Source organism: Gambusia affinis, linkage group LG14 (genome assembly GCF_019740435.1).
Source record: "Gambusia affinis linkage group LG14, SWU_Gaff_1.0, whole genome shotgun sequence".
Lineage (NCBI taxonomy): Eukaryota > Metazoa > Chordata > Actinopteri > Cyprinodontiformes > Poeciliidae > Gambusia > Gambusia affinis.
In genome coordinates this window covers 26,773,760-26,799,197 of record NC_057881.1, presented here as the reverse complement: position 1 = coordinate 26,799,197, position 25,438 = coordinate 26,773,760, and the positions used below count along the sequence as shown (strand labels likewise).

General features: G+C 38.2%; 2 protein-coding genes across 16 annotated transcripts in view; both read right to left on the bottom strand.

Moving 5' to 3' along the window:
• The window catches only part of epb41a (erythrocyte membrane protein band 4.1a), an 85,224-nt gene extending 77,894 nt beyond the window's left edge, over nt 1-7,330 (bottom strand). For 4 of the 11 annotated variants that reach the window (XM_044139164.1, XM_044139165.1, XM_044139166.1 and 1 more), the window contains exons 1-2: nt 7,056-7,320; nt 4,736-4,871 (exon numbers count right to left, since the gene is read on the bottom strand). In XM_044139164.1, coding sequence (XP_043995099.1) covers nt 4,736-4,871; nt 7,056-7,073 — 154 coding nt within the window. In that variant the 5' untranslated portion in view covers nt 7,074-7,320. Of the gene's footprint in view, nt 1-4,701; nt 4,872-7,055 lie in introns of those variants that run through there. The other 7 variants (XM_044139173.1, XM_044139171.1, XM_044139162.1 and 4 more) reach the window with 7 other exon arrangements.
• Nucleotides 7,331-17,858: 10,528 nt separating this feature from the next.
• Nucleotides 17,859-25,438, bottom strand: part of stx12 (syntaxin 12) — a 38,839-nt gene continuing 31,259 nt past the window's right edge. For all 5 annotated transcript variants that reach the window (XM_044139159.1, XM_044139155.1, XM_044139154.1 and 2 more), the window contains 6 exons: nt 22,631-22,768; nt 21,885-21,928; nt 21,212-21,317; nt 19,328-19,400; nt 18,739-18,821; nt 17,859-18,656 (listed from right to left, as the gene is read on the bottom strand). In XM_044139159.1, the coding sequence (XP_043995094.1) occupies nt 18,561-18,656; nt 18,739-18,821; nt 19,328-19,400; nt 21,212-21,317; nt 21,885-21,928; nt 22,631-22,768 (540 nt within the window). In that variant the 3' untranslated portion in view covers nt 17,859-18,560. The remainder of the gene's footprint in view (nt 18,657-18,738; nt 18,822-19,327; nt 19,401-21,211; nt 21,318-21,884; nt 21,929-22,630; nt 22,769-25,438) is intronic.

Here is a 25,438-nt window from a genome sequence, read left to right as displayed (position 1 = left end):
ATGATGTTGCATAGCGCTTTGGAATAAGATGTCATTGTTGTGGATATAGTCTGTGGCACAGTGGCTGATGGGAGAAGAGTGCCATCTTGAAGGCCATAAACATAGCAGACGAAAACCAAACTTTCCCAGAGATTTTTTAAAAATCTAAGTAAGTTAAAATAATTTAGCAATGGTACAAAGTTGTTGTGTTGTTGGACGTAATGTGGTGGTGATGGCAATAGCGCTAGGATCAGTGGATCTCTGGTTCAATTCCCGATCTGCCCGCCCTTGTTGTTTAATCCCTGCGGAAGACACTTCACCCACCTTACTTGTCTGCTGAAAATCTGACCAACAAAAAATTGCAGCCTCACTTCTGTCAGCCTACCCAAGGGCAGCTGTAGCTACAATCCATCAGATAGATAGACGGACAGACAAATATGTCGTGACTATGTTGTAACCTGATTGATCAGAAGGCTGTTAGCGATCAGTAGCACACTGCTGGCGGATGTTCAGTGTAACACAGAGAAAGCTGAGGTTGATGTTTCTCCCTTCTCCAGTGGGTGGCGCAGGTTGCTACAATCGATGGTGGCCACACTGGCACACCGGCTAGAAGGAACAAACGCACCCAGTGCAATATTTCATTCTATTGGCAGAGAAGTTGCCAGGCCATGGTGCATTTTTGTTCCAAAAGCAAGCAGAAAATGTTTCGTAAGCAAGCAGAGTTCTGCAAGTAGAGATTTGCTCTGAGCAGAGAAAAGTTCTGAGTGCAAGAAGTTTTGAGTACAAGCATTACAAGTAGGCCTGTCACGATAACAAATTTTGCTGAACGATTGTCTCAAAAAACTATTGCGATAGACGATAGTATTGTTTGAAGACCTTTTTACACTGATTTAATGGAAATGACATAATAATGCATGCGATTTCCTGCCAAAGATAGATACACTTTATTTTAAAAAGAACAATTAACACTGGAACTGATAAACAAAATAAACAAAACAACCAAAAATAAAAATAAAATTGATTCTCAGTTTCCATTAACATAATATACTTGAATAAAAACGAAATAACATAAAGCCAAAGTGTAAATAAATACTGCATTCAACCAAAAGAGTGCAGATTAAGAAGTCTGTTTACCATATTGCTATTCAGTAATCATTAGATTTAAATAGAGAAGATGGAACATCGACTACCTGATGCAATAGTTCACACTACACATTAGTTCACACCTACATTTTCCCTTTATGACAATCTCAGAACTTTGATCGTACAAAGATTGTTGCTTGTGATCATCCTGTAGTGTGTGGTGTGTTACGGTAGATCGTTGTGGCGCTCAGATCTAAATCAGGGGTTTTCTCCACTGGGAGCTTAACGCAGCCTGTTGAATGTGACAGGTAGCCAATCAGAAAGCTGGATTCTGCTCCTGCTTTCTGAGGGGAAATTACAGAGGGGAATCCCAAACAGCTGATACAGCACAACCTGAAGTCCAGAGGACATTGGAGATGATATGTGGAAACAACATTAATGTTTATAAAACATTTGGTGTAAAGAATATATAAATGAGGAGGGGAAGAGTTGGAGCGAAATTGTTACACAGTTGATGAACCCGGTAACTTTTCAGCTGTTCTTCCTTAACGTGACATAAATAGTTTATAATGATTTTCATTCAGTCAGGACGTTACACTGACACTAGAGCCACATGCACTGCAGGTAGATTGTAGTAAAGCATTGATTAATGCTTGGTTTTAAAATTAGTTAACTGGACTTGTAGCCATTATTTGTGCCCATTGTTGGACATCACACAGCAGGATCGAACCATTATACCTAGGATTTCTATCGGCTAATGTTTGGTCTCTCAGGTTTTGAAATGGGCCGACAATTGGCCGACAGCTCTAAGATGGTGTAGTGTGAACTGGACATTACACTGAGGAAATGAGGAAGGGAGGGTCAGTGGAGAGCACCGGAGTTGAACCTTTTTTCATTCAGTGTCATCAACAAAAAGAAAAAATGGCTGGAAGAGACGATAACGCCAATAATTAAAATGACGTCGATAGTTTAATTTATCGTACGATTAATCAATCTATCGTTTATCGCGACAGGGCTAATTACAACTTTTGAGAAGACATGAACTCCAACTTTCAGACTGAAAATGTGTGCTCTCAAATTATGGCTGAAACATTCCCACATCATAGTTCATGCTAGTTCATAGAAGTGGGTCAACCTAGTTTAGGTCGGGTTTATAATTTAGAATAGTCCGAGTTTTCACAGAGGGGACATCTGGGTTATTACATTATTGTGAAGCAAGATGCTTAAATGTTCTAGTGTTTTACAGTAGCAAGATTGATCTGTGCTCCGATCAGGGGTTGCAGTAATGGAATATTTTCCGTATTTGACCCTTTTTTCTTCTAACAACGTAAATATTTGAAGCGGCCATTTGACAGATTATAATGAACACCCTTGACTGGTGCACATGGGCATACATTGCAGACTTTATGCAAAGAGCTCATCGCAGAGACAACTAAAATCCATCAATAAAAAATCCTTTCTGAATATCATCTCATGGACACTGAACTAAATGCATCAAAGATCGGGAGCTGACAGCCTGTTGAAGAGTTATGGAGCAGACACTGTGGAATGCGTCTGGCTCAGAAACGCATTTTAAACCTTTGGCTGAAATGGTTTAACTAACCAGTACCAGTGTACTAGTAACTAACCAGTACACACAGAACTGAGCAATATTGTGTTAATTCATTTATAGTCTAAACCAGTCAACCCCAAACCACTGGCCTGCAGACCGGTACTGGTCCGTGGATTAATTGGTTCTGGGCCGCACAAGAAATGATTAAATATTTTTGTTTTATGTATTATCTGAGTATGAAGAATCTTTTATTTTGAAAATCCTTTAACTGTATTCTCTCGGTTATGTCTTGTGCGCCAACACTGAGCCCACAAGCAGCAAAATGAGTAAGAAACATTTTGGAAAGTTTCTTTGAGAAGGGGAAAACCCCAGAGAAGAGACATGAGAATGGCTTTATCCCAGTCGGTGATTCCCACATTCCAAGCCAACTCTGCATGATATGCGGTGACCGGCTTGGTAATGAAGCAATGAAGCCTTCAAACTACTTCGCCACTTCAAGAGACCAAGCACCCTGTGCATAAGCATTTGGGTGTCATTGTGTGAGGATTTGGGTTTTCTATGTGTTTATTTATGTTACTGTGTTCAGTTGAGTCTCTGTGTTGTCTCGGCTACACCTTGATTGCTCCCAGCTGTGTCTCTTGTTCCTGTGTATTTCTTTGTCGGGTCCTTGTCTATTCTGTCATGTCGTGTCATTGTCTGCTACCAGACAAAGACAATGACAAAATGTGAGCAACGGCTTGGTGCTCAACCAGAGATTGCGATTGCTCACCTGTGCTGCATGGATTTTGTAATCTTTGTCACATTAAACCATCATCAAAAACTCAACAACCTGGGTCTACCCGTCTACCTCACCACCTCTCAACCGCACTTTGACACATTGTCTCTCATCACTCCCAGGTGGAAAAGTCTCATTACAGAGAAACAAGCTCAGGGCCCCATTGAGTTGTCATTATTGTGAGTTAAAGTTAAAGTTAAAGTCTGGTTCACACAATTCAGGTTTATAATGAAGGCAAAACAAGCTTTAAGTGTTTATATTGGCTATACTAGCCTATTATCAAAATGACTAAGATATACATAATTAGCATTCATGATTAAATGTTTATTTTCCCTGCAGTGTGTCCTGGAAGGAATGACGCACCACGTGACTCTGTTGTACAATGGAGCTTTAAGTTTACCTTCCGTTACAATATTAATGTATTGTGTTTGTTGCATTGATAAAATTAAAGAAATGCAATAAAGAAATCAGATTTTTGATGTTATTTTTATTATGAAGATCGACAAGGAAAGGGTCAGTTTTTTCCTTTTGGAACTCGGAAAATCTGCTCCCAAATGCAGTTTGCATAACGACGATCGCTCTGTAAATAATCACCACAAAGTGTGTGATCGAAAAAAGAAAATAACGGAAAGTGCCACTTATCTGGGCAACAGACGAAGTGCAATAAAACGCAACCTGCAGTAATAAAATAAAACAGCAGCCTTTTGAAAAAGTAAAGTATATAAAATTTATTAATTAATACAGTTTAAGTTTGATTTCTGTGTAAATGCCAAGCAAGTCAGTGCAATGGTAACACATGGCAGCATCCTCTTTACTATTGACACACAACCATCCTCAGACCTGAGCAACAATAACACAATTATATCGCTAAGTGTCATTCTAAATATAAACTGACAAAAATTACTAATCACTTTATAAAAACAATCACTTTGTTACTAAATATATATGCCTATGGCAGGATTGTGTTCTTACGTGTTTAACGTGACTTTTGTTTACAGACATCACTGGACAACTTCTGAACATCGAGCATGTAAGATGCAAGTTTAATCTGACCTGTCTTTTAAGTCTGGGGAAAAGAAGGATATATTAGTCGGCTGCATTTGGAGGACTCTTCGAATTTGGACAGGCCTTGTTGCCGCACTATGATATAACCTGCCTACAAATCCGGCCTCCGAAGGATGCAACCACTGAGTTAGTATAGTTTGTTTTGATCTGTGGCCTTCAAAGACTTCTTGTGAAGCATCGCTAGCCCATGTGTGCATGTCTGCATGTACAAGCTGGAAATTTCACATGAACGAATTACACTGTTCACCTGTCGGGATGAGTACAAGCGACTGTCTCCTCACCGCGCAAACTCCATAGAACAGAATGGAATGCAGTGCTGCCTCCCGTCACCACGTGACGCCTCCAGTTACCTGCTGCTCTCCAACCACATAAAGCCCTGTTGCAGTTTCTTTCAAAAGAAGTTTCTGAAACATCACGCTAGTAAAAGAAGAAAACACAATGGCATTACCAATTAATAATGGTAGGACTTTGGTAGCAGGGCTCTCAAACTCCAGTCCTCGAGGGCCGCAGTCCTGCAGTTTTTAGATGTGCCACAGATACAAAACACTGGAATGAAATGGCTTAATTACCTCCACCTTGTGTAGACCAGTTCTCCAGAGCCTTAATTATTCTATTCAGGTGTGCAGAAGCAGATCTAAAAGTTGCAGGACTGCGGCCTTCGAGGACTGGAGTTTGAGACCCCTGGGTTAGAGGGTATCTTAGTGTGTACAAACAACATGTATATTGGTTTATTGTACTAGTCTTTAAATGTGAACCACATTAAGGAGACCTCGATATTTCAGCTCGTAAATGGATTATTAGATGTTCTACTCTTGGAAAAAAAAGGTGCATAATGGATAGTGAAAAACAATTTGGCGAAGTTCTGCTCAATCTATACCAAAATACCAAACTATTTATTACAATTCTGACTTATGAGATAGTTACAAACGCTAGCAAACTTAAAAGGACTGAAACAATAAGGGTAATTTTGGTGAAGATTTTACCAACAAAATTAGACAGTGGGATTTTGTTTCCATTACACAATTCTCTCTATTATATAAAGGTACAGCAGACTGCACCTGCTTTAGACAATGTGAAAATATCATAGTTTTAAAGCAGGGGTGTCCAAAGTGCAGCCCGGGGGTCATTTGTGGCCATTAAAACAATTTTGGGCGGTTCTTCATCACAACTTAAGACCGACTTAAACTTGGTTTTCCAGGCAGTTGGTGCAGATTCGCATTTAAAAACAAAATTAAGGTGCAATTCTCGCCTTTCAAAAAAAGTTAGAGGCGGTTTAACATCTTACAATGGAACACAAAGTATTCATCCAGGTTTTTGCTTTAAATTTAATTTAATTTAATGGTGTGTATATATATATATATCCTGTGATTTTTACTGAAATAACTGGACAAAATCGAACAAGAGTGAGCAATAACGCATAAATAGATAAAACATAATCAACCTGAAATGTTTATCAAATGGCTTGTTACTGCTTTTAAATCTGACAAGACCTTTTTTATGTAGTAAATCTACAATGATTTACAGAAATATGACTTACTTATTCCATTAAAATATTGTGAGTTCAGTTTATATTTGAAAAGGTAAAAACAAAAAAGAAAGTTTTGCAATTATATTTAAAAAGGGAAACACTAAAAATTATGTGGCCCCTGCCATACGTTCAACCTGACATTTTTAGCCCCAATGCCAGGAAGTTTAGACACCTTTGTTCTAAACGACACAAGCATGATAAAGCTGAAATAAAGGCTATAGGAATTGGGGAAAACATTAAAAACAATCACAATAACAGGCAAATAAAATAAAATAAAAATCAATTTAAATTAAAATCGTATTAGGATTGAAACAACCTTTCTTAATTACTTTACCTTACCACCATTTTACCTTGTAAAACTTAGTGTAGACAACATGATATAGAAAGAGCCTGAATTCATTTAAATATAATTTTAATGTAAAACTTACCACAACACATACTGTAACTATAATGAGCACCTTTGGTGTTCAGGCAATTGTGCGATTGTATCTAGGTCTAAAATCTCATCCATGAAGATGTATACATTATTGTTTAAATCCCAAACTTAAAAGATCAAAGAAAAAAAAGATCTAATATATATATATATATATAAGCCACATCAATAAGTGTCACAACTCTACCATACGAAGAGAATAGAATGAACTTTCAGCAGAGACACTGCTGCTGGATTCACCCAATCACGTCTCCATGATTAATCTGTGCTGGAAGAAGACATCATATTGCGCCGATGTATAACGGCTTCACTGCAATAGCTACAGTAACAGCCATGTAAACGTGCAGATTGCTGTTGCATAGAGCGGCCTGGACAAAACATCTTTGCAATGATGGCTAAGAAATAAAAATGCCAACAATTCAACACGTCATACGTTTTTATGACACTCCAGTTTCACTAATTTAAGGCAAAATTCATATAACTGCTATAAGCCATATTGCTCTAAATCCCCGCTTTGTTAGACGTTCAGTCTAGCAAATAAAAATAGATTTTTCTGCATAAGTCCAGCGTTTATGCTGGGACAGTTGGGATAGCTACCTGTCTGCAAATGGCGCTGGATGTAATAATGTCAACAACTCACCGTCTTTGTTAGGGTCATCCAGTAGAATGCAAAAAGATAAAAATAAAAATCGGATCTTCGCCCCTTAAAGTCCTTTTCAGCACCAGACAGTAGAGATGAAGAGTTAATACTCCAACGGCAGAAAACGAGCGGCTGTAACAAAGCGTTTGGGTATCAGGCGCGTCCCGTGTATGTATGTATGTATGCAATTTTCCCTCTGTGTTGTCTGACAGGAAAGGATTTCAAGTTTACTGTGATGATGGTGCGTAGGCAACCTTTTCCTGGCATATAGGAAGCAGTGTAGCATGTGGTCGTCACTGGAGCCGGGAAGAAGGAAACACCAGGCGCCTACATTGTAACTTAAAACACAGACTACAATATAAGCAGAGAATGATATTATGAACCAGCCTGAAGACATTACGCAGGGCAATCTCGACATTTGTCCCCCATTTTTAATGAAAGGAGGGAAGACTTTAGAAATACATATGTGAAAGCATCCAATGTGAGCCGTGCAGGAAGTACCCCGCTCCTATCATAACTATAAGAGCTCATATCCAGCGAAGATCTATCATCTGTATCCAACCGCCCCAGCGCTAAATATGAAATTATTTTCACTCAATTTCACTTAAGGAGGAAAGAATATGCTGTAAAATCACAGCTGTATCTAAATGCATTAGGCAAGAATGTATAAATCAAGAAATCAGTGTTTTTTGAATGTTGTGTAATCAGCTGTGGTGGTATCTTTCTGATGTAATAGGATATTTTGTTCTCATGTATGTTCCTGGGACTTCCACATCAGTTATATCACAGAGTGGATAAGGCCAACTTTCAAAGAACATCCCGTTTTATGAAGAGATCATTGGGGATAAAGAGAGTTGCGAGATTATTATTATTATTTTTTATTTGTATTCCCAAAAATAAATTAAATAAATAGCTCGACTAACAGGTCAAATACTAACAGGTTAATAGTCGTGCACCTCATGTCTACTTTCTGGTGCCTCTGGACTAAGTCCCTGCTGCACAGTAACATGAATGAAATGTGCAGAGGTCGGTATTAACATTCAATCAAGATATTTACTTCAGTAACCTTCTTGTGACATGAGTGGTGTCAGAAACTTAAATTGTGAAACACTATGACCAAATGACCAGTAATGCCCCCTGGGGCTATAGCCGCAAGACAATTCAGCTTCTCAATATTTAAAAAAGGGCTGCACGAAGTCAGGACAATACAGAAAGGTGGATTTTTTTTAATTATTATTTTCAAAAGTTACAAATAACCCTACAACAATAGAATATATGCATAAAAGACAAATTACAGACTGCACCAACACTGTATATATATATATATATATATATATATATATATATATATATATATATATATATATATATATATATATATATATATATATATATATATATATATATATATATATATATATATATATATATATATACAGTATATCACAAATGCACAAATGTGAGTACACCCCTCATATTTCTGCAGATATTTAAGTTAACCTTTTCATGGGACAACACTGACAAAATGTCACTTTGACACAATAAAAAGTAGTCTGTGTGCAGCTTGTATAACAGTATAAAGTTACTCTTCCCGCAAAATAACTATATACAGCCATTAATGTCTACACTACCAGCAACAAAAGTGAGGACACCCCTTAGTGAAAGTTCCTGAAGTGTCAGTATTTTGTGTGGCCAACATTATTTAGCAAAACTGCCTTACCTTTGACCATGAAGTTCACCAGAGCTTCCCAGGTTGCCATTGGAATGTTTTCCACTCCTCCATGATGACGTCACAGAGCTAGTGGATATATATGTATATGTATATCGATATGCATCGATGAAAGCATGTTCCTCCCGTCTGTAAACTGATTTTACATAATTTACCTTATTTATATAATGTACAGTGTTTTTTGTCACCAACTGTGTGTGTGTAATGTGATCCGTGTGCAGAGGAGCGATCATAATCGGCAGAGAACATATTCGAGGTGAGGCAGGCGCTCATGATCCCAGACATTGGTCTTGTGACTCTACGTGTGCAGAGTAAGACACAGTGAGCAAGCAATATAGTAAATAAGTCCAGTGCAGCAATATATTTATTGTTTTCTCCTCTCTTCCAATGTCAACATGGATTACTACATTATTTTAGCTAAACAGTTTTTAAAGTGGATTTTTAATTGAAGCAGGAAATAATACTAAAGGAAGACCAACACCAACACAGAAGGGTACCACTCTTCTCAGAGTGATATACAAGAAAAGACTGGCTTTGTGAATGTCCTGCTAGAAATGGCCTTTTCTTCTTTCCTTGCATTTGTTTCTCATCGTGTGGCACTGTATGGAGTGCCACACGATGATCTGATTTCTATGTCATTATAATAAAAACACAATTTCATTATGAAGTGATTTGTTTTTACAATAACATATACTTGATGATGTATGTAGAAATCTTTATTTTATGGACAGAGAAAAGAAATGCTCTTGGGGGGCCCCCTGGTGGCCGCGGTAGATCATGCACGCTTCGCTGGTGCTCATCCAAATCTCCAAATCTCCGGTAGAGGATAAGTACGCAAAACAATATCTCAAAAAAGGACTTATCCTTCAATAAGAAAGAAAAGAAGAATAGAAAAATCCAAGATAAAAGTATGTTTTATTATGTCTTGGTAATGTAATGTTTTGTGGCGTATACAATGTATATATTTCACGCCCGAATGTATACTTTTATTGGGAAGGGGAGAAGGTGAGGTGAGAAAACACCAACAGTTGTACTTCATTCTATGTTTGGTTTGGATTGTAAGACATTGAGAATAAAACAAGACTCAAATTATATTTTCGTCTTTTCCTTTTCACAGAGCAAGAAAAAAGTGGGTTTGAGTTGTACTTTAACTGTTTTTCCCTTTGCTGTGGAGCACAGCACCAAATTAATAATATCTACATGTCTAAGTTTGATTGAGTTAACAGAATTATTCTATGGCGGCAGCATAGCTATGCATGACGTAAAAGAATAGTCTTCTGCCCTCCAGCGTTGTCAGCACTCGCAAAATTTCCTTATGTAAACAATAAAATGTAGGGGATCTATATTTGTAAATCTGATTATGATTAAGTCAACGCCTCACCAACTACTAATGTCACTGCACGTCACTGATACATACATGTACACACATACACACACAGACAGATATCACATTACCTGTTCAAAAAAAAGCACTGAAAACCAAACAATAATAAACAAAGACAAACATGCAATGCAAGCGAATAATGAACAAAATAGCAAAACAAAACAGGCAAGCAAATGTCAAATTAAACCTGGACAGCGGGCAGGCTAGTGACAAGGTCACACAACCTCACAAGGTGAACCATCCCTTGGTGGATGCAACCAAATAGTTTTGGCTGCATCTAGCCAAAACTGGATGTAGCAGACTGGATACAACTGGATACAAATCAGATGTAATGTGGAGAGAACTAACCATTCGGAGAGGAGATTGTTTAGAGACAGCTTCCAATTCACTCCTATTATAAAAGAACAGCTTCCTCCTTCATTCATGGAGTGTTCCCTATTGAGATTCATTATGGAGCACACCCCATGTACAACACACAACCAGAAGTTATCCAGAAGCTTGTTGGGTTTATCCAGAGAAATATATCAGTCCATGTTTTGAGAAACCATATTCTTTATGCCATCATGTCTACAGAGGACCTACTCCCACAATTCCAAACTTATCCCAGAGAAATTATTAGATTGCAAATTGCTGTATAAAATTTACTGCCATGGGATCCAACAGAGCATTTGACTGACTACAATGAACTAGCATAAAAGACAAAAAATAAATATCCAAGCTACTTAAAGACATTTGTGTGAAGGGCTGTTTATTCAGCACATAGGATGTTCTCAACCATTCATACAGTCTTTCCTTCCCCCATCACAATACAAAAGGACAGCCTTTTGGTCCCTTCCCCCTTCAATAACACAACTTAACATCCACCCCCTAGTCCTATTTTTTGCAGATGAGGTGCCAAGCCAGACTGTCTGCTCTGATTAAGCAAAAGCATGACGCACACTATCGTTCACATAAAAATTGATCAAAAGGTGTGGCACATAAACATATGACTATTAATATATCATAGTATGCAATAGGAAATATTTTATATATTTTAAGTACAATCTAAACCAGGGGTCACCAACACGGTGCCCGCGGGCCCCCGGTCGCCCGAGGGGACCTTGTCAGTCGCCTGTGGAGCAAGTTCTAAAAACAGCCATTGTCATAAGGGAGCACTGCCAAAGAAATTATTTAATTTAATGTTTTTACATTGAAGTAATAACATTTCTTTATATTTAGAGTTTTAAAAAGAAAATGACAAAAACATTTCAAATAAATTGCTTTATGTATCTTTCCTACGGTTAAAGTTCAGAACTGCGCAGATGCCTGCAGGATATTAACGGAGGGCAGCAGCGCCTGCAGGTGCATAGCTGTACATACTTTGTAAACCTTGAGATTTTCCTTTAAATAAAAAAAGAAAAGAATAATTTCTGGATTTTTTTATTATTTAACCCTCTTTACTATTAACAAAATCGTGGAGAAAAACCCCATTTGTACGAAGCGTACGTCTGTGTGAGTCTCTGGGGTCAAAGGGCACCCAAAGCCTAAATCTTTTTTGTTCAGTTTGCTTTTATTTGCCGGCTTGACAGTTTTTCTGTCAGATAAAAATGAATGACAAGAGTTTGAACCTCTCGTAGTTGTAAGAGCGGTTTGGATCCCGGCGGAGCTTTTTACCATGTGCGGTTCTGGCGGGTCACCGATTTATGAACTTCTTTGATGTTTCCCGAACTGGAGAGCTGATGGGTCACCTGTCGGCTGACATCTGCTGCTCTTCCTGAGCGTCACGCTAAGACTGAGGGTTAAACATTTTAATCTAGTTGAATTTAATCTATCCAAAGTAGAGTAGAAATTAAGCAAATATTGTTGCTTCACCTTCTCGTCCTCTGGACGTCTGACACCACTGAACCTGCAATAAACACTCTCCTCTTTTCATGAACCACAAGGGTAGACTTTACTTCCATGTCTTTATTATTTAGCATTGCCTGAAAAAAAATCTGCTGCTCTTGTGGTTTAGCTTTGTGCTGATTTTTGCACATTGGGGAGGTGGCTGTGCTCCTTCAGGTCAGGTGCAGTGATAGTTTTGTGCTATCTGTTGGTGTCAGCCAACAGGTGACCCGTCAGCTGTTCAGTTCCCGAAACCACAAAAAAAGCTAATAAACCGGCGACCCACCAGCACGCACACTGTAAAAATCTTTTTGACACAAAAGATTTTTTTTTTTCCACATTTTGCTAATAGTAAAGAGGGTTAGCTAATAAAACAATAACTATTATTTTCTTTTCTTATTTTAATGAAAATCTCACAGTGTGTACAGCTGCAGCTGCACCAATCCAGACTCTCAGTCTCTTGTGGTCAATTTAGAATCAGACAGAAAAGCTCCAAAAGGGAATCAAACTTAAAACTCTGTGAACAAAGAACTTCTGATCACATTATAGTAATTAACCATTTCTGCCATGGTAAACCATTACTGATGACTGTTGTCAGTAGTCCCTAACATTAATATGATCAGGCAGCATGTAATCATATATACATATATGTATTATTGCTATAAAGGCTGAGCCAAGAATATTTATGTCTGTATCAAACAAATAGCCCTCCGTGTTGCTCTGGACCTGTGAAGTAGCTCCCAGTCTCAAAAATGTTGGTGACCCCTGATCTAAACTATGAAAACAATGAATTATTATTTGATAGCTTTTTCTCATTTTCATCGGACCTTGAAAACAGCAGTAATGACAATAATGTATTTAAAGATTATAGCTAACAGTAGGAGGTTATTTTCTGTTTCAATTTATGACATGAGAAAAAATATGGAGAAAAAGTCACTAAGTTGGCAAGTATGGGGTGACTGTTGCAAACCATGCAAATCAATGGCGGAAGGACCTGTCTCTCATGGCAGAGAAAAAAGGGGACAGTGGCTGATTTTTAGAATTTTGTAGGTAGATAAGGGTATATATATATATATATATATATATATATATATATATATACCCAAGAAGTACAGCCACATACCTGAAGCACTCGAAACTGCCAAACAGAGGCTCCAAGCCTTGGCCAGCCGCCTAAAGAGATACACAAGGGAGAATGAATCCAGAAGGATTAACAGGCTCTTCTCCACCCAACCAGCTAAAGTGTACTCTCAGTGGCAGGGGAATAACAAGGCTGGAGACAGAACAATACTGGAAAGGCATATGGGAAAGAGAGGCGTCCCACAACAGCAATGCAAAGTGGCTGATCTCTCTACGACATGAGCACAGCAAACTCCCTGAGCAAAATCCGGTAAACATCACTGTGGCAGATGTCCAAGAAAGAGTCTCAGGTATGAAAAACTGGACAGCACCAGGGCCAGACATGATCCATGCCTACTGGCTAAAGAAACTGACTGCCCTACATGAGCGACTGGCAGACCAAATGAACCAGCTGGTACAGAACGGGAACCTGAATGGTTAACTGAAGGGCGCACAATCCTGATCCAGAAGGATCCAACAAAGGGCCCGGTCCCATCTAACTACCGACCAATAACCTGTCTCTCCACAACCTGGAAGCTCATGTCAGGCATCATAGCGGCTAAGATAAGCAAACACATGGATCAATACATGTGCACGACACAGAAGGGCATCGGGGTAAATAGCAGAGGAGCCAAACACCAACTCCTTGTAGACCACACAGTTGCCAGAGACTGCAAAACCCGACACACCAACCTGTGCACGGCTTGGATTGATTACAAGAAAGCCTATGACTCAATGCCACACACTTGGATCATCGAATACTTAGCGATGTACAACATCAACAGGACCTTGAGAGCCTTCATTGCAAACTCAATGGGGCTGTGGAAGACCACCCTTGAAGCCAACAGCAAGCCACTTGCACAAGTATCCATCAAATGTGGCATATACCAAGGAGATGCGCTGTCCCCGCTACTGTTCTGCATAGGCCTGAACCCCCTCAGCCAAATCATCAACAAGACTGGCTACGGATACCGACTCAAGAATGGAGCCAACATCAGCCACCTCCTCTACATGGATGACATCAAGCTCTACGCCAAGAGCGAGCGAGACATTGACTCACTGATCCACACCACCAGGATATACAGCACGGACATTGGGATGTCATTCGGACTAGAGAAGTGTGGTCGGATGGTTACAAAGAGAGGGAAGGTCATCCGCACAGAAGGGATCTCACTCCCAGAAGGAACAATAGCAGACATAGAGGAAGGTTACAAATACCTGGGAATATCACAAGCAAATGGCAACCTTGATGAGATCACAAGAAAAAGAGCCACAACCAAATACCTCCAACGAATAAGACAAGTCCTGAGAAGCCAGCTCAATGGCAAGAACAAGATCCGTAATAAACAGCTATGCCCTACCAGTAATCAGATACCCTGCAGGAATAATTAGCTGGCCAAAGGAGGAGATACAGGCCACAGATGTTAAGACCCGGAAACTACTAACAATGCATGGAGGGTTCCACCCCAAATCCAGCACCCTGAGACTCTACACGAACCGCAAAGAAGGAGGCAGAGGACTAGTGAGTGTGAGAACCACTATCCAAGACGAGACATCCAAGATCCATAGATACATCAGGGACAAAGCCTCAACAGACAATGTGCTCAGTGAATGTCTCAAACAATGGGGAACAGAAGCTGAGGTGCCGGAGGAACCATCATGGGAGGACAAGCCCCTACATGGGATGTACCACCGGCAACAATCAAGTGGCTGACATCAGAAAGTCCTACCAATGGCTGGAAAAAGCTGGACTGAAGGACAGCACAGAGGCCCTCATCATGGCCCCAGGAACAGGCCCTAAACACCAGAGCAATTGAGGCCCAGATCTACCACACCAGACAAGACCCAAGGTGTAGGTTGTGCAAGGAGGCCCCTGAGACAGTCCAACACATAACAGCAGGGTGCAAGGTACTGGCAGGGAAAGAATACATGGAACGACACAACCAAGTGGCAGGCATAGTGTACAGAAACATCTGTGCAGAATATGGACTGGAACCCCCAAGATCAAAGTGGGAAACACCCCCGAAGGTAGTGGAGAATGACCGAGCTAAGATCCTGTGGGACTTCCAGATCCAGACAGACAAAATGGTGAGGGCGAACCAACCAGACATAGTCGTGGTGGATAAACAACAGAGGAAAGCCGTCGTGGTGGATGTAGCAATACCAAGTGACTTCAACATCAGGAAAAAGGAGCATGAGAAACTAGAGAAATACCAGGGCCTAAGGGAGGAACTGGAGAGGGCCTGGAAGGTGAAGACCACAGTGGTGCCTGTGGTCATCGGGACCCTCGGGGCAGTCACCCCCAAACTGGAACAGTGGCTACAACAGATCCCAGGAACAACATCAGACATCTCAGTCCAGAAATGTGCAGTCCTAGGCACAGCCAAGATACTGCGCAGAACCCTCAAGCTTCCAGGCCCCTGGTAGAGGACCCGAGCTCAGAGGAAGAAAGAGAGAAGACCACGCGCGGTGGGTGAGAAGGGAATTATTATTTATTTATTATTATAAAGTCTAGACATGTCCCCCCACCTCACAAAGAAATCATGAAGAAAACCATTGTTTTTAAACAATATCAATATGAAAAGGCAAAATAAACAAAGAACAAAATAAATGTGCCATCAATCTAAGAATAAAAGAAGATTAATTTTTATGTCCCCCCACCATTGTTAGAACAAGGGTTTAGTTTAGTGCAATGTGTAGGAGAGCTGCTGAAGTGAAGAGCTAGCTGTTAGCTGTGGCTCTGCAGCACAAATAAAACCCTCCAGCAAATAAAAACATGTAAACATTTTATTTACTTTCACTGCTCAATAGGAAGAAACACATTAGCAATAATGTGTAATAATCCGACTGCAGTTTGTTGTTTCAATACTTTGGCTGAATCATGATATACTGCACTGTTATGCCTTGGAAATCAAAAGTAGGGTTAAATTTAAATTATGATACTTAGGAGATCTTCATTATTTCTAACAATGTTGATTTATGAGGATAAAATCAATAACCTCATATTGATTAACTTATAAGTAACTTTTAATGAGTTACTCATTAAAACATTACACATGTATACATAAATACATACATACATGCACACATGCATGTATGTATTTACTAGTGTATATATGTATTTGCTCTAGTGTACTATTGAAACAATATGCTTTTAAAGATATTTTGTGTAGATTTTAAAATATATGCTCGAAACAGACTGTTTTAAAGTTCACTTAATGCTTACTTTAAAAGTAAATTATTAATTACACTGAAATTTCAGTATGTTTTAAATGATATCTGTAGTGATTTGAGTTTTTCTGTGTGTTTATTTAGGTTTCTGTGTTCTGTGGAGTCTCTGTGTTGTCCCATCTACCCCTTGATTGTTCCTCGTTTCTCCTGATTTAAGTCCACCTGTGTTTCTTGTTCTTGGTTGGGTCCTTGTCTAGTTGTCAAATCTGCTGTCTAGTCTGCTGTCAATTATTTACCAGTTGCTACCAGAGGTTAGTTTCTAGCTCCGCTCATTCTGTGCTGCCTGGACTTGGTATTTCTGACATCATCATCACTAAAATCATCACCTCGTTCTCAACAACCTGGGTCCACAGCGTCTCCCTCACCACCTCTCACCACATATCATGACATCTTTAGGCTAATAAAGTATGCCTTTTTAGGAGCCTTAATAATATTGGACTATTTTTGTTAAAATGGCAAAGAATAAAAAAATAATAATCCTTATAGTGGAACTTGATGTAATATTTAACAAAGTAAATAATGTGTTCATGCCTATGAACCAAAACCATAGCAAACTGACAACAACGGCACTCTGTGTTTCAGGATTCTACATCAATAAACACTCAAATACTTTGCACAAAGAACAGAACATTTAGTCTGTTGCAGTGGTAGATTAGCTACAGCTGCTATTAGCTAATCTAACAGCAGTTTGCAGGCTATGTTTCTTTTCTGAATTCTTAACACACAGAACTGTAGCCCACAACATGCAAATTTCATTAAAAAATTAAACAAAAATTTTCTATTCCTGTCTTACCTTTACTAATAAATGAAGTCCTTGCACCGCACAAAAATATCCAGTCATCCAAAGCCAAATCTATGCTTGACATCCCAAACGTTTTTTGTGCGATCTGATTTTAAATATGAGTGGTCAACTGCTCATGCTTGGTGAGGCTTCTTTTGGAAATTCTTTTAAGTCACACAATTCCATCTTACTCCACACAGTGCCACACATTGAGAAACGAATGCAAGGAAAGCAGAAAGGGCCGATTCTAGAAGGACATCCACAAAGCCAGTCTTTTCTTGTATATCACTCTGTTTGAGAAGAGTGGTACCCTTCTGTCTCGAAGCAAACCTTTCAGCTGCTGTGTCTGGAGCCTGTTAGGCAGAACAGATACTGTAAGAACCACAACATACAGATAATTTTCATGGATTGAAGATACTCTCTTAAACTATGCTGAAATGTGACACTAAAACTACAAGGACTTTTTAATAATAATCTCACATAGTAATATGGAATTATTTAAAATTGCTAGATGTTTTAATCGGAGGGAAAAGGGAGCAGGTTTAACTTCTACTTACTTCTAAGGGAAGAACACTGGGACTTTCCTCTTGGTATGACGGCCTGTTTTTTCCAGCCAACGAACCAGTCCACCAAATAGTGTTATCAATGAAGGATAAAATTAATATTTATTTATTGAAGAGTCAGACATCAATCATACTCGTGCTTAAGATATTTATTATGCATTCTGTCAGGAGTATAGAAATCAACTTAAAATATGTCATATAAAGAGTAGTCTTACATTTAAGTGTTTACATCAACCTTCATATTCTGAAAGGAATATTTATGCTAAATGTGTTTAGCATTTCAACCTATATCACCACCTCACAACTGTACTACTGCGTCCCTATGAGGCTAATGAGTCAAAGCAGGATGGGACTGGCTGTCCACATCTGATGCCACAACATCAACTTAGAAAAAGGAACAACAAAACAAAACACATAAAACTTAAAAGAAAGATTCTTGACAATTCAGTTATTCCTTACAATGTTTGTACATCTGAAATACACAACAGCTAGTGTTAGCGCAATAAAGTAAGATAAGTAAGGGGATAAGTAAGGGAAATGAAGGAATTTCATATAGCAGACTGCTCTCAAACATTACCTAAGTCCCCCACAGCCTCACCAACAACGTTAAAGTAGGTTCATCATCTACTTTACAAATCAACAGACATAATGATTCAAGATGACTACATTTTTAAATTGTTGAGCCCTCCATATTGATAAACTTTGAAGATATTTTTACAGTGAACATATTTTCTTGCTCTGGTAATGCCAAGTGAATGGTTGTCAGTGAGGTCAAGATTGAAGGGGTTTTGCAGTGCCAAATAGAGTACTGAAACACTGCTTGAATGAAATCAGCTTACTTAGAAGAAGCAAAATAAATAATAATGATAAGAAGGCTAAGTATTATGGAACACACTATGGCAAGAATACACATCTTCTTCCTGGATTTTTGCTGTGACAGAGAGAACAGAGAGTTGATTATAGGTTAGGATTTTACAGAAGAGTGGCAAAAAGAAAAGCTAAAACTGTCTCACCTGGTAATACGCGGCTCTCTGGAGCTGTTCTGCTCCTCGTTCTACATGAACTTCAGCATTTTCCACGTTGGCCTCAATACTGTCTGCAAAAGGTATAGGAAGGATATCACATCAGAAACAAGTTTAATTTCTCAAACATGCTCATTTTCTGAACTCTCCACTTTAACAAAACAATAATATTGAAATTGATATAATGTACACTGACAATTAAAAAATTACTTTAGGACAATACACATATTAATACACATATTAAAATTAACAAGTTTTAGTTCTCTATATCCATGTTAACGTTCTGAATTCTTTTTATAGTTGTAATTATTATAAATCGCCTGCTATACAAAATCACTTAAGTGTTCCTCTAAAAATCACAACAATTTAGCAAGCAAGTAAAATCAAAACAACTGTTTTCTGTCACTAATTTAGCATAACTACTTTAAAGGATTGTGTGTAATTTCAGAAGTGGACATCGCAGTGGGCAACCACCACAATCCAAAGTCCAAAAGGTTATTGAAAACTGTAAAACTGAACACAAGGTCAAGGAATTAGAGGAGAGAGAAATATTAACAGAATGACTGCTGGTGTTACTCACCAATCATCTCTCCCTGGTCATGAATCATAACTGCCAAGTCCTTAAAAATCTGGTTCACGTCCATGATATCAGACTGAAAAACAGTAAATCAAAGACTCACATATGAAAGCTGTACACACACTCCTCTCTGCTCTTAGTTCAACATAACATAGCCTGCCACAAATACTAAGGCTAGTTAGCATGGCCACTGGTGATGGCGGATAAACGGATTTCCTGGAATAGTGAGTTGTTTCTTCACCATTAGCACTTTGTATAATGTGGATGATTGACAGTGGTAACACCCTCCTCCCTGCTCTGAGTAACTGTTTTTGACACAAAGCGGTGCATTTCTGCAGAGGGAAATAGTTCAAGGAGGAGGTGGGGAAACTAGATGTTTTCACAGATTATCTCTCTCATACTTAAATGTCATGGCACAGTGACAGTTTTAACAAATATGGAAAATACTTATTTTTGTAAAATACATGTAGGGCAGTGGCTTAAGCGGAGGCCACTAAGGTGTTAGATTTGTTCTTTGGGTTGTGGAAGTTGGTGTAATGTGTCCATACTTTGGCTTCTGTTACTGTGCGCTGGCAGTATAATGGTCAGTGTTTGCTGGGAATTCTGAAGGTAAGCAATACTGACTGCTAGCTCCTCACTGTAGCCAGATGTTACATCTAATGTCCGAGTTAGTTTTGTATGTTTTTATTTTCTTTTTTTAAATATATGCTGTATTTGAAAGCAAAAAATAATAACTGCATTAATGAAACTTATGCTGACACAGTATTTGCTGTGAATTCTGAAGGTGAAGCCGCTGCGCTGTTGAGTGGTCCGCACCACATTCTCATCCGCAATATGGGTCCGATTCTTGCCTTAAGCTTCTTTCTGACGACAACCCTTAAAGAAACCACAATACAGAGTCTTCGGAAGCAGTGATGTGTCATCTCACATGGACAGGGTTACATCTTTGGTGCTATAACCTGGAGTGTGGTGTTTTGAGATCACCTAGGCAACAACGCCAGCAGCCCTGTTACGCAACGGTTTCGATCTGGTAGTGTACTAAGAGTATGACAATCTGAGTTAGTGTGTGAAGCTGAGGCTGCAACATATTCTTTTAGTGTCACTTTTATTCCTCTATGTTTAAAGTATAAAAAAAAAAAATCATCATCAGTATCAGCTGGTGTTTGGAAAAACCCCTCCAAAAAACCACTCTTTAACTTTGAGCAACTTTTCAGTCTTTTCTCCGCTGCTCACGAAGAATGATCTGTTTCTTGTTCTTTTAATTCTGCATAATAGACTTAGTAAAAATGGGTTTACTTAATTAATATTTGCAGTGAATATAGCTGATAAAGCCTCTAAGTTGATGTAAAGCATTTTGCGCTTACGTCACTATGACGTTACTGTGACTACTCGACTCGACTTTTATCATGTTGTAGTCAACCTTAAAAAATATGAAGCTGTTCAACCCCTAGTTGTAACTCATATTATTTCAAATTCCTCAAAGATTTATTGTAGACAGTAATGGCTGTGGGCAGAAAAGATCTCTCTTAGTGGTTTGCACTACAGGTCTGTAATTATTGCTATATTCTATTTTTAAATGTCATGTTTTTATTACCACTTTTGTGTAATTAATCTATATAATTTTTAATCTATATAATTTGTTTCTCTTAGTGATATAGTTCCTGAAATAAATGGACTTTCTATAATATTCAAATTTATTAAATCAATCAACTTTATTTCTATAGCACATTTCAAAAAACACTAGGGTAGCCAAAGTACATTACATTCAAACAGAAATACTTCAAAAACATACAAACATACGAAACATGCACAAGTAGACATTTACGTAAATGGGCCCATACGTTGATATAGAAAGTGTATATCAAACAACAGTAAGCAAGTGCTCACCTCAAGCTGTCTGATATTGGTTTCTCTCTCCTTGATGAGCTCCAGATCTTCCTCTGTAATGGCCATTTCTTCTGTCTGGGTGGTAATTGGACCAAGGTCCTCTTGGCTTTTCAAACAGACATGTTTAGAGGTGAAATAATAACTAAAATCTAATTTTCTAATGATAAACATTTTGTTGCTCTTTGTGAGCAATAAAATGAAAATATACTTTTATGAAAACTCATTTGGATCTACAGTTAATCCTAAAATACGCTAACAGAAACTATTTTTTACAGGAAATAAAACCGTCTTCTCCTGAAAGATAATAAAAATGTGAAATAAGTATCAATTCTGAAAGAAAATTTTATGTACATTTTCAACAGAAATGAATGATGTATACATTCAATTATTCAATTATCAAAGGAAAAAAAAAACATTTTGAAATCTTTGTTTTAAATACTTTCCCTTTTAATTCATTGTGTATATTTACCATTTTTTATGTTTGACATTATTTAATACAATCTTTCTTTTTTAATTTACTTTCATTTCACATGAATCTATTCAATTATACGTACTTACTTTACTATAATCTAGATTCATTTTCTATTTAAATTTACACTAAATTTCAATAAATCCCACAAAATGTTATGTTATTTGTACTTCCAGAGTAAACCTATAAGAATGAGTTACTTACTTATCAAAGGAGACAAGTTTTTCATCCCGAAAACTGTCTTCATTCTGAAAGAAAATTGTTAAAACAGCTTTATCTAAATAGTAACATAGCCAAAGTCAAATGCCACTTAACCAACAGTAGTAATATTGTGGCAATGAGGTACAGCAAAAAAAAGAATAATTACCTAGTTAAATGACTCCATAGTTATATAGATTCCTTAAATGAACCGATGATTAGGACTTAATCTAATGTGTAGTTACATTATTAAACACATTCTCAATGCAAACTTAATTAAAACCAGAGATGCACATCATATCGAATCATAACTGTCGTTACAATATCACTGTGATGACAATATTATTGTGACAATGAGATTGTCACAATGACAGGAGGCTGTATCTCAATATTGTGCATTCATGCTGTGCATGTCAATAACATTTGACCAGCTGGTTGAACTCCAACTGCCCTTACCACAAATGCTCACCACAGATGTAATAGGTGAAACACTACAACCCACAGAGAATGGTGGGGCAATGTTTAATGAATAAAAGGGAAAAAGGATCAAAAACTGTTTGAAGTAAAATCAAGCAATGCCTAGCTTGGCAGGAGGGGACAAACAAAACTACAAAATATATAAAGTATACTGGCACTTTATTATTATAGGTTACAGTGCTCATTTAAAATTACTTCCTATAATTGTATGTTGTAGAGTTTAATTCCTATTTAACAATCTGGAATGTGTGAAGTCACCTCTATAGTTTACTTACTGATAGACAGGAACCAGCCCTTGCTCTTGCTATTGATTCCCTCTCTTTTTCTGCTGCACGTCGCTGGACAGCTTGGAAGTTGTTGAGTGCCGCAGAAAAGTCATTCATAAGCCGGTCCCTTTGGATCCTCTGTTGTCTCTGGGTGGCATAAGACAGACAGTAAAAATGTGTTTAAAAAGGTCACAGAGGTTTTATATGAATCCCACATAAATAAGCAGGCTAAATATTTTCAGTTTAGGTTTCAACTATGAAACAACATTTGTTACATTGCAATTTTCAGCTCAGCTTCTTCAATGCAAGAAGCTCTTCGTAATGTTTTCAGATTTTTTTTTCCCCAATTAAACCTATTCAAACCCCAAAATTAGGACAATCCTAATTTTGCCCTAATTTGTTAGACAACCAACATTTATTTCTCTTCTTATTTCTTTTAAGTACACACAGAGCTTACTGAACCAAAGTCAAACTGCATGTATGTACCAATAAACCATTTAAGTAGCCAAAAATCATATTCAGCCAGTATTTCTCAATAATCACATTCAAAAATGTGGACAAGTATGTCAACATATTTTTTCTATATTTAGTAGGGATGCTTCGTTAAGGTTTCCAATACTGATCATCCACGATGCCGATGTCTGTCGATCACCAATCTTTAATGATCGGCTGGAATGGCTGTTATTACTGAATGGACTGGAGAGTTGGGTCGGACTCTCCGGTCCAGTGCTTAACTGGTTTGAATCTTACATAAAGAACAGGGATTTCTTTATTTCAATCAGAAACTTCTCATCAAAGAGGTCAAAGGTCACATGTGGGGTACCCCAAGGTTCAATCCTAGGACCCCTCTTATTCAATATTTATATGCTCCCACTGGCTCAGGTTATAACAGGAAATAATATTAGCTACCATAACTATGCAGATGACACACAGCTCTACATTACGATGTCAGCAGGAGACTCAGAACCCATCCAATCACTGAACAGATGCTTAGAACAGATAAATGTGTGGATGTGCCAAAACTTCCTCCAGCTGAACAAAAACAAAACTGAAGTTATTATTTTTGGACCTAAATAGGAACGATCTAGAGTCAGTGCACAGCTTCAGTTATTACAACTAAAAATCAGCCATCAGCCCGAAACCTGGGAGTAGTTATGGACTTTGACCTGAACCTTCAGAGCCACATAAAGACAGTTACAAAGCCAGCTTTCTATCACCTGAAGAACATTTCCAGGATTAAAGGACTAATGTCTCAGCCAGATCTAGAGAAACTCATCCATGCGTTTATCTTCAGTCGTATTGATTATTGCAACAGCGTCTTCACAGGTCTGTCCAACAAATCAATCAAACAGCTGCAGCTGATCCAGAATGCTGCTGCTCGCGTTCTCACTAAAACCAGGAAGATGGAGCACATACCAGCAGTCCCTACACTGGCTCCCTCTAGCTCAAAGAATAGACTTTAAAATACTGTTGTTAGTTTATAAATCACTGAATGGTTTAGCACCACAATACATTAAAGATCTGCTGCTGTTGTATCAACCTTCCAGAACTCTCAGGTCTTCTGGTTCTGGTTCTGCTCTGCATCCCCAGAACCAGAACCAAACGAGGAGAAGCGGCATTTAGCATCTATGCACCAAAAATCTGGAACAAACTTCCAGAAAACTGTAAAACAGCCGAAACACTGACTTCCTTTAAAGCTCAGCTAAAAATTTGAATCGATTATGATCAATCGATTGGCATACCTCTAATACACACATATGCAGGGTTTCCACCAGTATATTATAGGCCTGGTGGCCTGCCATGCTTTACAAGGCCCACCGCCATGCTAAGCCTTTCTTGTTTCAGTTTTTAGAAAAATAATAATAAATTACAAATGCACAATTTTTTATTTATTTATTTTTTTAAGCCGGATTGCAAGCATCTCTGCTACTCTGAGCGTTTCACTGGCGGAGCCGATTTATTCCTAAAAGACATCTTTATTGAAGATAGGTTTAGAGTTCACGCATTTAAAACCGGTGTTCTGTTTACTCGTAAATCCGTCCTACCTTGTGGTAATGCGCACATTGATGCAACGTCACATACCGCTTACTCAGCAGATTTCTTATAAATACGTCCTACCTGTGGAAAAGAGTCATGTGTACACAAAAAGTTGTGTTTTATTTCATCGAAGATTATGGTAAGCTTAATTTATTTTATACCTGGCTTTCATTGAGTTGCTATATTACTTCATGTTTTTACTTTACATGACAGGCAGCTTATAATTGGCTTTAGTTTGCCATCTGCAAAGTCGTTACTACTGTAAACAAGTCATTGTTTGGCGGTTAATCAGGACAAAATATGTTGTTTTGTGGGCTATTTTGTCCCTATATTTTACAAATATTTTAGTATAATTACAATCTTTTTTTATTATCAAACTTTTCTAAATAGATATTGGTAGCAATACTATGTGGGATTAAAGCTGTGTAATAGCAGTGTAATATTAATATATCCCATCATTTCAGTGACCTGCACAGTTCGGTGGACACATCGTGTCTGCGCTGAATTTGATCAAGTCTGTCAAACAATATATTAGTGCGCAAAAAAGATCTGCAGTGATCTGTGTCTGTGTTTAATTTAATTCCAATAAAAAACTGTTTCCCCTGTCTGATACTATTTGGGTCCTGACCATAGGGAGGGCAGTTATATGTATGTGTGTGTGTGTGTGTGTGTGTGTGCGTGCACTTGTGTGTTTTTATATATATATATATACATGGCGATTATTTTAGACTGTAGCAAGAAGTCAGAGCACTTGGACAGAAACCTGCAAAATTCTTTTTG